Below are 15915 nucleotides of genomic sequence, written 5' to 3' on the forward strand. Positions count from 1 at the left end.
AATGAATTTGCACCTTAAGGAAAAGCAACAATCCCATGAAGCTGACCATCCTTCCATGAATTTTACTGCATTGTTGAACCGACATTCAGTTTGAAGAACATGACACAACATCCCAAAACACACAAAAATGAAAGCTTGCAAACCACGTAACAACAAAAAGATAAGGATAATAAACGTTTGAAACTCACGCATTGATGAGCCCAAAAGTTGTTTTGTTGATCTCATTCCCTTTCCTAGCAGCTTTCTCAGGTTCCGTTAGATGACCAATCTCCAATAAGGGGAATGCAAGCATACCATAAACATAGTCTTGTTCTTGATTCTCCGGTAGAATCTACTAAGTCATAACCAAGTGAAGTAAACTAAAGATAATGATTGAATCATGAAGTACCTGTCATTTTGATCAACATTTGAAGTACCTTCTCTAAAAGAGGCAAAGGGAATGAGACCATTCATGCTCTCAGATTACACTTGTTTTCACAAGATTAAAGTCGTTTTCATAGTGGTTTAGTGAACAATTTTAGATGATTAAACAACTTGTACTATGTCCCCAAAATGTAATTAATTTTTTTCAATTATCAAAACTATTGCTATGTTTTTATCTCGTACTAAGATTGATTAATGCTCAAGAGCGACGCCGACTTATATCTCCGTGACCATGAGTTCTGTACTAACTACCAATTATTATTATCTTATTAACTTCTTATAAGGCTCATATCACATGCTTCACCAAAAACTTCACCACACAAAAGGCCAGTCACTCATTTGACAATGATGAATTTAACAAACAAACAAACAAGTCAAAGATTCAGTAACTCCATATGAGAGCTTAAAGTAAAAATTGATTAACTCACGTCTCTCTAGAAGCTACTACCACTGGAGGGTACTAGAACCACATGCAGTGTTTCGTTGTTAGGAGGAAGTTGCAAACGAAGGGGAAGCAACTTGCCATTTAAGGGACTGCGAGTGCACACCACAACATCTTCCAAGCATGTTTCTTCTCGTAGCATTTGAGTAAGCTCTACCACGGTGGTTCCTTTAAACGAGAAAATATATCCACCAGTTGATTTGTCTTCCACGTGTCTTTCATCAGCTATACGATAATAGATTGTTCGTCCATCCGGTTGCAGTGGAGATTCAACATACTAGTCAAAATAAAATAAAATTTTATTACGGCAATAATTTTAGTTTTACCAAGATGTTTTGTTAATTATACAAAAACAAAATTACTCACATCTGTATCTGATATGTCTGAAAGAGAATACCGAGTGCTAGTATATGAAACTGGCAATGAAAAAATCCTATGTGGCGGCGGATGCAGCTTCTTCTTCGACAACATAGGAGGCTTCTTATTATGATTCTTGATAGTTTGCCCATCCAACTTCGATTGAGACTCATCACACTAGTCAAAATAAAAAAAATTAGCAGTAAATTTAACTTTAAAATTCTGTTTAGTACGTTAAAAAAAAAACTCACATCTGAATCTGCTATGTCTAAAAGAAAAGATGGACTCTTCAGATAAGGATTCAATGGCTTCTTATGCGGTGGGGGATGCAGCGTCTTCTTTGAAGACAAAGTAAACTTTCTCTCCGCCTTGAAATGATGATTACCATGATTATCGACGGTTTGCTCATCCAATTTTGATGGAAACTCATCAGACTGATAAAAATAAAAATTTGCATTAGTAAGTTTAGATTTATAAATTGTTTTGTTAAATTCTTACTCACATCTGAATCTGATCTATCGAAAATATAAGACGAAGTCTTCAAATGATGAAAATTTGACGTCGGCTTCCTATGCGGCGACAAAGGCGTCGTTTTCTTCGAAGATGAAATAGACTTTTTTTCCATCTTGAATGGATGATTATTACAATAACCGGTCTCATCTGGAGACTCATCAGACTAGTAAAAAAATATTATATTAGTAATTTTAAGTTTAAAAGAGTGTTCTGCATGTTAATTACCAAAAAAAAAAACTCACATTTGAATTTGATATGTCTGAATGAGAAGTTGGGGTCTTCGAGTGAGGGGAATTTGACGGCTTCCAACGAGGCAGCTGATGCATCATTTTCTTTGAAGACGGAGTAGACTTCATTTCCTTCTTGAATGGATGATTAATATGATAATTGGTAGTTTGCTCATCCGATTTCGATTGAGACTCATCAGACTTGACAAAATAAAGAAAAAAAAATTATAGTAGTAATTTTAGATTTAAAAATGTGGTTTGTTAATCATAAAAAGGTACTCACATCTGACTCTGATTTGTCAAAAAGAGAAGATGGAGTTTTCGAATGAGGAGAATTCAATGGTTTCCTATGCGGTGACACATGCATCATCTTCTTCGTAGACGGAGTAGACTTCATCTCCGCCTTGAATGGTTGCTTAATATGATATCCGGTGGTTTGCTCATCTAATTTCGATGGAGACTCATCAAACTAGTCAAAATAAAAGTTTGTTATAATAGTTATTTAGTTTTAAAACTGTCTTTTGTTAATTTTTAAAAAAGTACTCACATTTGAATTTGATATGTCTGAAAAAGAAGAAGAAGTGTTCAAATGAGGAGAACTCGAGGGCTTCCTATGCGGTGGCGGATGTAATGTTTTCTTTGAAGATGGAGTAGACTTCATTTCCACCTTGAGTGGATGATTAAAATGATAACTGATGGTTCGTTCATCCAGTTTCGATGGAGACTCATCAGACTAGTCAAAATAAAAACTTGTTATAGTACGTAATAACTTTAATTTTAAAAAGATGTTTTCTATCAATTACAAAAAAAGTACTCACATCTGAATCTGAATGACAAAACGGATTCGAAGACTGCTTCCTATGCCGCGGTATCTTCTTTGAGGATGGAGAAGACTCCATACCATCCCATTTTGATGGAGACTCATCAGGCTAGTCAAAATTAAAAAAAAAAATTGTTATGACAATACTTTCTAGTTATAGAAAGGTGTTTCAGTAATTAAACGGAACAAAAAAAAAATACTCACATATGTATCATGCATGTCTGAGAGGAAAGGTGGAGTCACGGAATGCGAAACTGACAACGGGGATTTCGACGGCTTCCTATGTGGCGGCGGAGTAAACTCCATCTCCTCCTCCGTGAATAGAGGATTCTTCAAGATCTCGACGATATCAACCTCCCACGAGATCGACTCCTGAGTAGCCGAATGACGTTTATTATGCGTGACGGATTTTCTCAACGGAGGAGGTCCACTGTTAGCTCTGAGGTACTTACCGTTTCTCGTCCTGAGCAAGATCTTAGACCCTTCTCTCACTGGCTCCCACTCAACAGATGAATCGAGTTGAATCGGCATTAGCTGAATCACTCTCTTCCCTTTAGCTCCGAGTAAGAACCGCTCGTTCAAAGCGGTTAAGTATTTGCCGTAACAGCTTTTAAGACGGATGACATGATCCGAATCGCGAACCGGTTCGACGGTCCACTGAGCGTTTTTGGTTGATCCCTTTTTTTTTCTGAAACACTGTTTCTTCGTCGTCCGCCGCCGCTAGAAACTTGTTGTGGCTGCTACGTATTCGAATAGCTTTTGCCTTCTGAAAAATATCCATTGCTGATACCGTTTCGTTTTCGTTGAAGCTCCACGTCTTCTCTTTTTGCTTGAACATAGTCATGCTCTGTAAACAAAAAAGATTTAATGAATGCGAGATTTATCATTTATGTAATAAAAAATAACCATAGGGCGAACACAACAAAGGACTGCATGTGGTGAGTGATACAAGAAATCTGGAAAAGTCAGACTTTGCTGATTGAATTTAATGTTTCTTTTTTTTTTTTTTTTGTCAACCTTTATATTAAAAGCCCAAAGGGCAATTTTTGTTACAAATGGAATTCAAACCCATTACAAATGCAGAGCCCAATTAAACCCTAAATTATATGATAAGGATGAACAAGAGTAAGGCAGTTGTCCATCTACGTGCCTCCATCATCTCTTAACTGGCTCCACGTGTCACTCATGGGAAAGGATTGCCTCTTCTCCGGCAAGGTAACTGACTTGAACTCCGACGAGTCGATTCCTCCGGAACACAAAGATCGAACCCAACTTTGATTCCATTTGTATGCTTCAGTCTCTCAATCGCTGTTGCCTCTGAGACTCTCTTACTGTCTTCACTGGATGTGAACATCTTCAAGAAGCATTATCTGATTTAGGACACAGCTATTGACAGAACACTTGTCTATAGAACAAACTCTGTCTTTTCTTAAACTGTACCAAACCAAAAGCTCACTTGTAAAAACTCAAATCTTCAAATCATCCGAATACTTTGCCAAATCCATATGAAGCAAAGATTGATTTCTTCAAACTTGAAGATCAAGCATGACCAGATAAAGAAGAAGAAAATTTTAGAGACAAACAGGAATAGATAAGTTGAAATACGAGAGATGAAGTTTAACTTGAAAACTTTATTCAGCTTTAATTCAAAATAGAGAAACATTACGAGTGAAAATCGGGTCTGTTTTGATTAAAGCTTAGCACACCAAAATCGCCTAACGAAAACAAGATCGCCTACGCGAAGCAAGTTCGATACATAGATCGAAAGTATTCACAACAAAAAACAAAATAAAAAAGATGGTAACCGGTGGAAAGACCACCGGTCACCGACGAGATTCTTTGATTTAGAAACTTTGGTAGAGAGAAGGTAGAGCAAGTTAGAGAGAGGTTTAATAAGCACATATGTGAATTTAATGTTTCTATTCGCGTGTTATTCTATTTTAACATGTTTTTAACACCAAATTAGGATTCTATTGTACTAGTTATTTTACTTCCCAAGATTACAAATTTAATGTTTTATTATTTTTAATGTTGGAGTTAAATCTGAGAAGACAACCATTTTGTTATACAGTATGAAACTCTATTTCAAACAGTTTTCAGTTAATTAAAAATACCTTCAATCATTTATAATGTTTTTTTTTACAAAGAATCATTCATAATATTCCGGTCTCAATTAAACAAAATATTGGGAGTTAGTGAGACGATTGTTCTAATAACAACCAATAAATTGATAAATGATACAAAGTTTTTTCACAGCTCTAGCAAAGCCTTCTTCTTGTCACCACAATGGGTTTTCTCTCTCTTCAATTTCCTTACGTTTTTTTGAAAAATTTGTGAGCTCACTCAAATTTTCATTTATGTTTTAATGTTAGACTAGATTTTGATCCGCGCTTAAAAGCGCGGGTTATTTTTCAGTTGATAAAAATATATGATATGAATTAGTATTTTAGTCTTATTATACATTATTATGTTACAAAATTTTATTATATCAAAAGAATTATTATTTTTATTTAGTTAGTTAATGTAATTATATTTTTAATCGTTTGATTACTTTTTTAAAAAATATTATATGGATTGATCAGACTCAGTGCGTCTATTATTTTAAAATAAATTATTTTCAATTAGATGAGAACAATATTTTTATATCAAGTTTGGACCCGTCGTCGAACCAGTAAACACGATGACTTGTACATAAGCTGGTTTAGATTTAATGAAAACTCATTAATTTAAAGCATGCAAACTTCAAAAAAACATGCAATCAAGTATGACCCGGCATTTGGTTGACATGGTAGGAAAACAATAATCTTCAATAATATTTTAATAGATGAATGAAACTTCTAATATATTAACGTAATAAAAAATAATTTAGCATAAATATATATAATTTTGTTTTAACAAATGATTTGCTAAAGTGTTTTTTTATTAAATTTGATTTTGTAAGTATTTAGAATTATATAATGTTAGATGACATGATATAATATGTTTTATGATAGATGCTTTCATTTTAATAATTGATATCTAAATATTATATATCCATCTTTGAGCATAATATATGATGTATATAACGTTATTGAATAACAACAATAACATTGGATGATAATAAGAAAAATAATTAGAGAAGTGTATCATACAAAATGAGAAATAATAATAGGATTTATTTAAAATATTTAAATTATTTATAGTTATTGTAGTTAATGGTAGGATAAAAAATAAAGAGTTTTATATAGATGTTATAAATTCTTTTATAATATATTTTTAAAAATATTTTCTTTTAATAATATAATTTTTCAATCGCATCTATAATATATTCTTATCAAAAATCATCATAACAATATATTTAGAATATATTGTTAAACTAAAGTACACAAAATAATCTCTAACAATATATTTAGAATAAATTGTTAAACTGTATGCAAAATAACTTCCTTTAAAACATAGTCAGAATTATTAGAAGTGTTAGTCAAGGAAAATCTATAATGTATAAGCTGTGTAGATAAATATTTTAGAAAGGTCAACATATTCATTTGAAAAACCACATTTCAATCAACAAAAAAATGATAGAGTGAAGCCTTGGTCAAAAAATAAATGATAGTGTGAAATATTGAAAAGTTGGTGGCACCAAGGAATAATATAGTTTTGGTATTTAAATATACCAGTCACGTTTTGGTTATGGATTCATGAGACATGTTTTGGTAAGATGATATTTTAGTATAATGGAGTTATGTGTAATTTTTTGGTGTATCATAGTAAGTTGAGTAATAAATAAGAGCATTGATTATTTTATAGTTAGAGAAATATAAGGTAATTGATTATTGCATAGTTAGAGAAATATAAGGTGAGACCAAAAAAATAGTTAAGTCTAATAAAAAGGTCTAACAACTTTTCATAGGTAGATTTTTTAAAACTCTTTCCCTTTTAATAGTATAGATTCGGGTTTATTATGGGCTTCCAACTTAAAATCAATTGGTAATTAGTAGATTGACCTTAACCTTTTATATATTACTTAATGTCCCTTAAAATTTTCGATGTGGGACATATATCCCTAATTCCCCTCTTCGAGATGATGACTGTTATCGGCCAGAAATCTCGGAACTTTATGACATTTATATTCGGTCGAGCGAGTTTAATACAACCTTTATATCCGGTCGGAAGGGTTAAATTTAATTTTTAATTTTAATTAGGAGTTTAGGGTATTTATGATCTGGGCTCTGATACCATGATAAGTTTCATGGGCTTCCAATCTTCTCTCCAATACCCTCCCTCGAGATAATGGTGTGTGTAACCATTAATCTCGCAGAATCCATCATACCCTCTCCGAAATCATGCTTTATTTTTCTATCGATCTCGGTGGAACTGAGCCTTCTAAGGGCCATCAGCCAATGGGATGATCAGGCCACTGTCCGGACCGGATTAATGGGTCAGGGTATTAGACCGGCTCTGATACCAAGATAAGTTTCATGGACTTCCAACTTAAAATCAATAGGCAATTAGTAGATTGACCCTAACCCTTTATATATTACTTAACTTAATGTTCCTTAGAATTTCCGATATAAAATATATATCCTAATATTTAATTTATGAAACAATTATATTACTTTTAATAATATCTAGAATATATTAGGTAGATATTCCATGGGAACATCCTACAGATAATGTTGCTCTTAAGTATCCCTATAATGCATCATGTTATTTTTTTACAATTTTCATCGTCGTTCTCTCAATGTTGCGTTAGATACTTAGTTATGCAGTTTATATGTTAAAACTAACTATCAACAGAGTTGTATTATGATATGAATTGTGTTTAACAAAATGTAAAGCATAACTACATGGCCGGCCTAAGTTACAAAAAAAATACATGGCCGGTCCTTTTGTTCCTCAATGGAATAAAAGAATTGATTGCAAAAACAGGACTCGATCGAATTTTTTTTTAAAAAACTTAATCTAAGCGTTTGTCTATCAAAGCTTGAAGATTGTAGAAGTTTGGATAGCCTTTATTAAGAAAATTGCTATGATTTTCCTTTTTTTGTTCCTTAAAATGTCACTATGCCATAGAAGTTTGGCTAGCCTTCATTAAGAAAAGTGGCTATGATTTTTTTGTGTGCTAGTAGGTTCGTGAAACAAAATCATATTTGTAATATGTCCATATATTCTTCTACAAGTTTCTAAAATTTTATATATTAATATGGTAATTACCCCTCATATTTTTCCATCTGATGCATGCCAACCAATTTTTTAGATGTACAACTTGTCTAAGTTCAGCTAACAATAACAACTCTTTGTTATACTTCATCTAAGCAACAACAAAATCAACCAAAACACAATATAAAATGAACTTATGATAGTTAAAGAGAGTCAAACTTACAAGTTTTGGGGACCATCTCGGAGACATTGCACGTAAACCAAAAGAAGTGAGCCGACCTAAACTCTTCTTTGACCTGACCGCAGAAACGGGCGACCCGGGCGCTGACCAGAAACCCAAACGGGAGAGACTTGGGGAAACCGGAGAAGAAAGAGAGCTCTCACATCCATCAGACATGTTTCCAAGATCAAGACCATCAACGGCAATAACATCCCAAAGCAACCAGTTCTTGGTCCTCGACGTATGAGGCTCGTCGTGAGTAACGGAGTTTCTCCACGGCGGCGATCCACCGTTAGCTCTCATCCATTTGCCGCACCAAGATTTCAGCTTCACGGACACCCCATTTCCCTCCGGTTCCCAGTGCGTTTGCATATCCATAGGGTTGTTAGACGACTGCGTTTGAGTCACTTTCTCACCGGCCATTATACCTAACAGTAACGGTTTACTGCTCGCAGTTAAGTACGTGCCGTGACAGCTTTTTAATCTGATCAGGTTCGGTTTACCGACGACGGTCTCCACCGTCCAAACGGAGAGCCGTGTATATCCTCCTTTACGGCTTTGACGGATGTGTTTTTGGTCGCTCTCGGCGACTAAAAACTTATCAAGATGGCTCCGCAACTTAACGGTGTTGCCATTGGTGAATAACTCCATTTCTTTTGAGGTTTGAAGAAGAGACCGCAACAACAAGAGTTTTTTTTTTGGTTTTGTGATGGAAGGAGAGATCTGACCCTGAGGAGGAAGAGGAAGGCTTTATGGTTGTTTATATAGGTTAATAATTAAAATGGGACATAAAAAGCCTGGCTAAAAGGGAACTACTGTAAGTTAATATTCGGCGGTAGTATTCAGTGTGCAATTATTTAAAAAAAATTCAATTGAAATGAAGAAACAACTAATGTTAAATATTAATCAAGTGTGAAAGTTGGAAGGAAGTCAACCAGTAAAGAAATGTAATATTTCAAAATAATATACTGTGGGAGGTTCATCACCTCGTAACTTATTGTACACTTACCTCACGCGCATGATGTTGAAGACTTCGCAAGAAAATGTCTTAACCCCTTACGTTTTGGTTCATTGTCGGTATTCAATCTAGACCGGTATCCGTTTAAGCTTATAAAATAATATCATACAGTATGTCGAGTTATCTATGAATCACAATGTCACATCAATAACTCAAGTTAAACCGTTGATACTAGTATATACAGGCATATCATATCTCTTGATCTGTTGTTGCCTTGTTGGTTTGCAATCATTTATAATTTCCCTTTCGTTTCACCCGTTTTCTAAATGCACCATCACAAATCTAAATTGAAATTTGAAAATAAAAAGCTGGTATCCAAACCATTATAAATTAAGGATGAAAATATAATCTTATTGATCCATCCTGATTATGTAATATTGATGAAAGACAAGTTCAGCTAGGAAACGATTTTAATTGTGGCTCCTGAACATATATAACTGAATAAATGTATATTTTGTTTTAAAATATATATTGAATTAAATGAAGTACAAATACTAAAAATAAATTTTTATATCTAAAAACTATTATCAAAACTATAAATTAAAAACACTTCAAACTATTATAAAATACAATGGGTTATGAAGTATTTGATAAATTTAAAAATTATTTAGAATTTTAAGAATATTTTATATTTTGGAACATAAAAAAACTCTCTTAATCACTTTACATTTTCGAGACGGATGGAGTGTTTCATATAAGAAATCATAATACTTTTAATGTTCATAGTAGAATGTTCTGAAAAAAAATGTTCATATTATATAGTTTTAACTTTTTTTGAGTAACAATAGAGAAAACAATGGATGATAGACGATCATGAGGAACATGTAATGCGCGTGGGATATGCTGTCTCTTCATATAACAAAAAGTCAAGAGAATATGTCATTTAATATTATTTTGTCAGCAGACCCTATCTTGAGTTTTTATTCTTTATATTTAATACAATCGTTAACCTGTCAGGCTTTCAAAGACATAGTCACCAAATAATATTTGCTTACTTACCATGAAACTTCGAACGTTATTAGGGTGATGCATCATGCATGTAATAACTAACAAGTCTTAACATGACTTTTTGTATATTAATTACAAAAGTAGTAGACATCTGGAAGTTATATGACTAGGTGATGCTTCATGCAGGAAAGAAGATCATGGCAGCACTACATTATGATCTTATGAAAACGTCTATTTATATTCTTGGTCAAAGCGAAAATTATTTACATAGAAAGTTCAAGTTCAGCTTTTACATCGACAATTACTATATTCAACAAAGCGCAAAAGCATAGTCTAAAGGATAACAAGACGGTGCTGTTTTTATGGTGTAATCAAGCAAACTTGAAATATATATGAAGATTCAACACATTGGCTTTCTCACATGTAGTTACAACAGCTTCTGCATTGCCTTCCATGAGGTAACTCTTCTCCTGTCACATAACATCAACGTTTCATAAACTGTATAAACACCGATGCATAATAGACATGAAATGTATCCTAAATCAACATTTGTGCGCATATAAAGTGACTAAAAGAATACCAGCAAATGCCACAAGAAAGGAGCACCATCTCTCTGCTTTATCCTCCTCTCCAATACTCTAACCGCTGCAAATCCAGTGTTCAAGACGCAGTGATATATCTCATAAATGCAAGAACATGCATTACCTTATAGTCAACAACGTCAAAGTTTGGACCAATCATTTCTAGAGCTTTTGTGTTGTTGCCTTTTCCATATTCATATACAGCTTCAGCGAGCTAGCTTAAATTAAGAAAAACAATCTTATGATATAAAAAGGCACAAAAATTCCGTAGTTGTAAATTAAGATCAACAAAACTAACCTGAATCGCTTTCTGCAGCAACTGTTGTTTCTTATTGTTCAGGTTACATGTTCTGTTAGAATTAGATGAGTCAGATGATAAGTCAAGAAACAAGAACAAAATGTTACAAGAGAGAAGTACTGACCGGGACTTGAGGCCCTCGAGCAGTACATGTGCTTGTGAAGTGTTTCCAACTTTACTCAACGCCCAAATTGTTGTAATATCAAAAAGCCACTTTTGATACCACATTTTCTGAACATTGAAATGGTGCAAACTTTAGAAGAAGTGCAAAATAAATGCATAAGAATGCAAGGCAAACACATTGACATTACTTACTTGGTCAGTCAAACAGTCTGCTAGGACTTTTAGTCTGTCTAAAAACTCAGGTAGTTTATCGCGTGTGTGCAAGCGAAACATCAAACCGAGAGCATCCATGTAGACCTAATTTTAATATTACAAGTATAAGACATGTTAGGGCATGATTAGCCCCAGTCTATTAGCTGGAGTTCTTAACTCACACTTTTTTGTTTTTGTTTTTTTTTTTTTACATTTTTCGGCTAAGAGACGACTTTTATATCTCTTATTTAAGAGACGATTCTTAGCTTCTTTTAGTTAAAATCTAAGAAAAACTAAGAACTGTATCTTAGCCAAAACTAAGAACTTCATTTAAGAGACTGGAGTTAATCATGGTCTACGACCTATGTTACAAATTTCTTTTGAACATCCCTTGTTACATTTTTAAAAAGGTGAAGAAAAATTATAAGGGAATTATCTATAGGAACAGCATCTCCAGCTCTTTGCACATCTTATTATCATATATTTTTTGTACTTTACTTATGGGAGAGCCTCCTTCCAAGTAACAAACAGCGAATGCCACCAGTTATGCAAATACCTAACGTTTCAAATGTTTATTTTTCTTTAATAGGTGTTTACATGGATGATCATACGATTTTTCTAATTTATTTGAAAAATATTTATATACCTCAAGGAAGAGCATGAATCCCATGAAGCTGAGCATGCTTCCATGAACTCTACTGCTTCTTTGAAACGACATTCAGTTTGAAGAACATGACACAACTGCCCAAAACACACAAATGAAAGCTTGCATACCAAGTAACAACAAAATATAAGGATAATATATAAACGTTGAGAACTCACACAATGATGAGCCCAAGAGTCGTTTTTGTTGATCTCATATCCTTTCCTAGCCGCTTCTCAGCTTCTGCTAAATGTCCACGCTCCAATAAGGAGAATGCAAGCATACCATAAACATAGTCATGTTCTTGATTCTCAGGTAGGATCTACGAAGTTATAACCAAGTGAAGTAAATTAAAGATAATGATTGAAGCAACCGTATACCATATATGGCGGCAACGAAATGATACGCTCCACAACCAGTCTTTCAACCCTGCAAGTGTTGTTTTTAAAATGATAGACCGAGAAACAAAACTCATAATTTTGGGAAGAAGGGGCAATAGGAACTTCAAATTCCTTCTGTCCAAATGGTTGAGCTGAGTATCATTTGTTTACCTTGATCGGTTGTAGTAATGTTTTCATGTTTTATTTTTTTGCCTAGGAAACATTCCCTTAGAATTTTCATTTTGTAAGCTTTTTTTTTCATTTTTTAATGATATTAAAAGTTTAGCAAAAAAAAAAAAAAAAAAAAGATAATGATTGAAGCATGCAGTACATGTAAATTTGATCAGCATTTGAAATACCTCCTCAAAAAGAGGCAAAGAGAGATCAGGTCGACCCATGTAGAAACACAGAATCGAGTTTTTCAAGATAGCAAATCTTTCGGAAAGTTCAAGAGCTGAAAAACATGAACAGTTATATATACATATATATATATATATATATATCGAGTTGTACAGCCAAATTTAAGAACTACGAAGAACTAGAAGCCAAGAAACATCCTAACCTTAGAGTGTAACTCCAAAGCCACATCTTCGTCCATATTATCAGAGATCAAGTAATTAACAACCTCGAAAAATGCTTTTTCATAAGGAATGGCTTTCCCCTGAAAGTAAAACCAATCAATTTTAGAGCTCAACAACACCAAGCTCATCATTGAGTATCACAAATTATAGACATGTGGTAGCTATGGAGTATCATTACTTTACATAGGTAGAGCTTACAAGATGGTATTCTGCAGCTCGAGCATAGGTTTTGGCTCTGGAAATGTCCGAAGAGAAAAGGTAATGCGCAGCCAAATTATTGCCTAAAACACAATCTTTATCGTACAACGGCGCTTCTAGAATCACCTTCATATCTCTTCCATACCCAAGAACCTTCATGAGACGTACAACAGAGTCAAAAACCAAACGGGACTGGCACCAAATAGAACGGTACCAAAATACGATCCTACAAAAGATAGACGAACCTGGTGAGAATTGGATTTAATGGAAGCGATGCAATCATCTGAAGAGGTATTGACCTCATAAGTCATAACCCCACCAAACGCATCTGCTTCCTTTTATGTACTCATGAATCTGAATTTCACCTTCCTTCTGTGTACCGGAGATACAGTGATCAACACAAAAAATCTCTATGCAGAATGTTAATATCCGCAAGTGTCATATGCTATATAACCAAGAGAATTTTAATGTCTATATTTTAAAATTTTAGAAGCAAAAAAGACTAGAAAAAGAATAATGATAAACCAACCAAAACACCTAGACCAAGTCTACGGTCCATAATTTCAAAGAGAAAAGAGAGATTGTCTAAGCCCTTGCCTCATGAGATTAAGTAAGGGAGGATCACGAAGTATGCGTGCATCTGTTATTTTCGTAGAACCAAACGTTAAATGGATAAACAAGAAAAAGATAAATGTTACAAAAAAGAGAATATTAGTTGTAATAATATTACCAAAAGTGTACATGCTTATTCTGTTCCTTGCTATTCCCCATCTTAATTCCGTTCACATCTCATTTTTAAAGATCAACTGGCAGACCTATTCAAATTTAGAGAAAGCTCAACTTATTGAGGAGAACATTCAATATGCATGGGGATAAAACTCACAACAACAAAAAAAAATACTAGTAACGTTTGACAAGATATTGAATGAGCATGCGGTCATGTGTAGTTGTCCAAAACAAGTTTATCTCTGGCAATTTTTATGTGTGGAAATTTTATAAAATTATCTCTTTTTAACTTTAGTTTTGATTTTTTTAAACTCAATTTATAATGATATGAAGAACAAGAAACGGTATGACAACAATCCTTTATTTGGGATGGGTGATTTATGTACCAAAAATTATGAACGGAACTTTCAAAAATTATAAATAAAAACAGACATGATCATACCAATGTCCATCGACAAGCGTATGACAAAACAACAATGTTTCAAAATACAAAATCGACTATCTTCTCTTGTGCCTATTTTCTATGGCCGCAAATTTGAGTCTACAATCACTACCATGCGTGCAACGGTTTACACATAGTTCTTAATTATTTTATTCATTCTTATCAATAAATTTGGATGGGATAAATTGGAATTATCTTTTACAAAGATGTAAATGGTGGAGATTGAGCTTTCCAAATATTTATGTACTGATCTTGCTAGTTCTTTGATCAATTTAAAGCCGATTAAAAAGTTTGTTTTCAACTTTTGAATATCTTAAAACATGATTGGACATTATTGTCTCCATATGAGCCCAAACATGTTGTAAGCACCATTTGGGACCAATATTTCAGTCAGTTGGGACCAACTTTATAATAGGGTCAGTTTATTTCCCAGTGTCGTTTTGGCAGTATGATGATAGTGTTTTTTCTGCAAATAAAACTAAGAAAACTCTATATAAATTCTCTCCCAGAAAAACGTATTCAAGTTTCAAAATCAGGTTCACTATGACTTCATAGTGTTATTTACCTTACCTTGTAACTTTAATGTCTCGGATGTAAAAAAAAATGTCTCTTTTGACATTTTTTAATATCATATTCTTCTTTTTGAAACTATTCAGTTGAAGAACCAATGATCTCCCATTTTTTATTATTAAAAGTCAACATCCTAACTTTTTCTGGTTGTTGTTTGGTCAACGGTTTAAACCTCAAGCCTAACTTTCATCTAAATTAAGCAGCAAGTCTAACTAATTTATTTCACAAAATTATAATTCGCTTGAAAGTATCTAACTAAGCTGAATCTATGACCTGTGTATAAAGATTGGACCCATACTATCACTATACACGCTTCGTATTATATATTGAAAGAAGAATTCGACAATAGTTAAAGGATGTACCTTTTGGCACATGCCACAGATCATAAATCATGGATTATTTCATTTTTACCCAATTTAGTTTCCATCATTCCAGCAAAGACTCAGATTATTTTATGGCATATGTAAAATAAAATGTAAAGATTTCATTATCTTTTTCGACAAACATTTTATTTATCTATTAAGGCGTTTTGTATATTATGTGGTAAATGGGCCCGTGAAAATTATTTAATTTTGAATTTGGAAAATAATTAGTGGAAACGAAACTAGAGGACATGAAGAACTATTTAAAGGAATTGCAGCCGGGCGTACAACTAAAGTTCTCACCGACATTACCACAAGTACGTTGTCAATGGTCATAAATTAATGAATCATGTTAAACGAAAAGATTTTTTTTTTTGCAACTGCAAATATAAGAATTTCTAAATCATAATAAATAATATGTTATAAACGAAATATAAGAATTTCTAAATCATAATAAATAATAGTATGTTATAATGATGAGAATGTATGGTGAGTATCCCTCTAGAAACCACCTGGCTGTCTTTATTTTAATCATTAAAATATTATTACAAACTCTTTTTTTTTTGTTATGATATTTCTTAACTTGAAATTTGAGCCAAGAAAAAATATAACTGAAACTTACTATTAAAAACGTTATTAGCGGTTATTTTGTATTTGTATTTGGAGTTTTGCTACACCACCAAAAACGTTCAGTAATATTCACCGGTTAAGT

The 15915-nt window shown here is 33.3% G+C and overlaps 2 protein-coding genes and 1 non-coding gene across 3 annotated transcripts; all 3 read right to left on the minus strand.

The window, feature by feature from the left end:
• Positions 1–36: 36 nt before the first annotated feature.
• Positions 37–5763, minus strand: LOC103829821. Its single transcript, XR_004449230.1, has 10 exons — positions 4449–5763; positions 2987–4313; positions 2781–2891; positions 2510–2695; positions 2246–2431; positions 1978–2163; positions 1725–1898; positions 1474–1656; positions 1232–1399; positions 37–1142 (listed from the first exon to the last, which is right to left on the minus strand). It is a non-coding gene; the product is annotated as an uncharacterized LOC103829821 (transcript).
• A 2037-nt stretch (positions 5764–7800) lies between these two features.
• LOC103829822 lies at positions 7801–13535 on the minus strand (the record flags this gene model as incomplete). The annotated part of the gene is given in 18 exon segments (XM_033275974.1): positions 7801–10577; positions 10688–10797; positions 10800–10902; positions 10987–11038; positions 11111–11217; positions 11302–11406; positions 11673–11691; positions 11748–11835; positions 11838–11857; positions 11948–12042; positions 12124–12182; positions 12185–12266; positions 12684–12742; positions 12745–12778; positions 12887–12985; positions 13104–13256; positions 13349–13408; positions 13410–13535. Coding segments are annotated over 18 exon segments (1470 nt in total), but the record flags the coding sequence as incomplete, so codon positions are not given.
• Positions 8015–8792, minus strand: LOC117126834. The gene is made up of 2 exons (XM_033275973.1): positions 8145–8792; positions 8015–8041 (listed from the first exon to the last, which is right to left on the minus strand). Exons 1-2 carry the CDS (start codon positions 8790–8792, stop codon positions 8015–8017), a joined length of 675 nt encoding a protein of 224 aa, XP_033131864.1.
• Positions 13536–15915: the final 2380 nt, after the last annotated feature.

This window comes from Brassica rapa, chromosome A07 (genome assembly GCF_000309985.2).
Source record: "Brassica rapa cultivar Chiifu-401-42 chromosome A07, CAAS_Brap_v3.01, whole genome shotgun sequence".
NCBI lineage: Eukaryota > Viridiplantae > Streptophyta > Magnoliopsida > Brassicales > Brassicaceae > Brassica > Brassica rapa.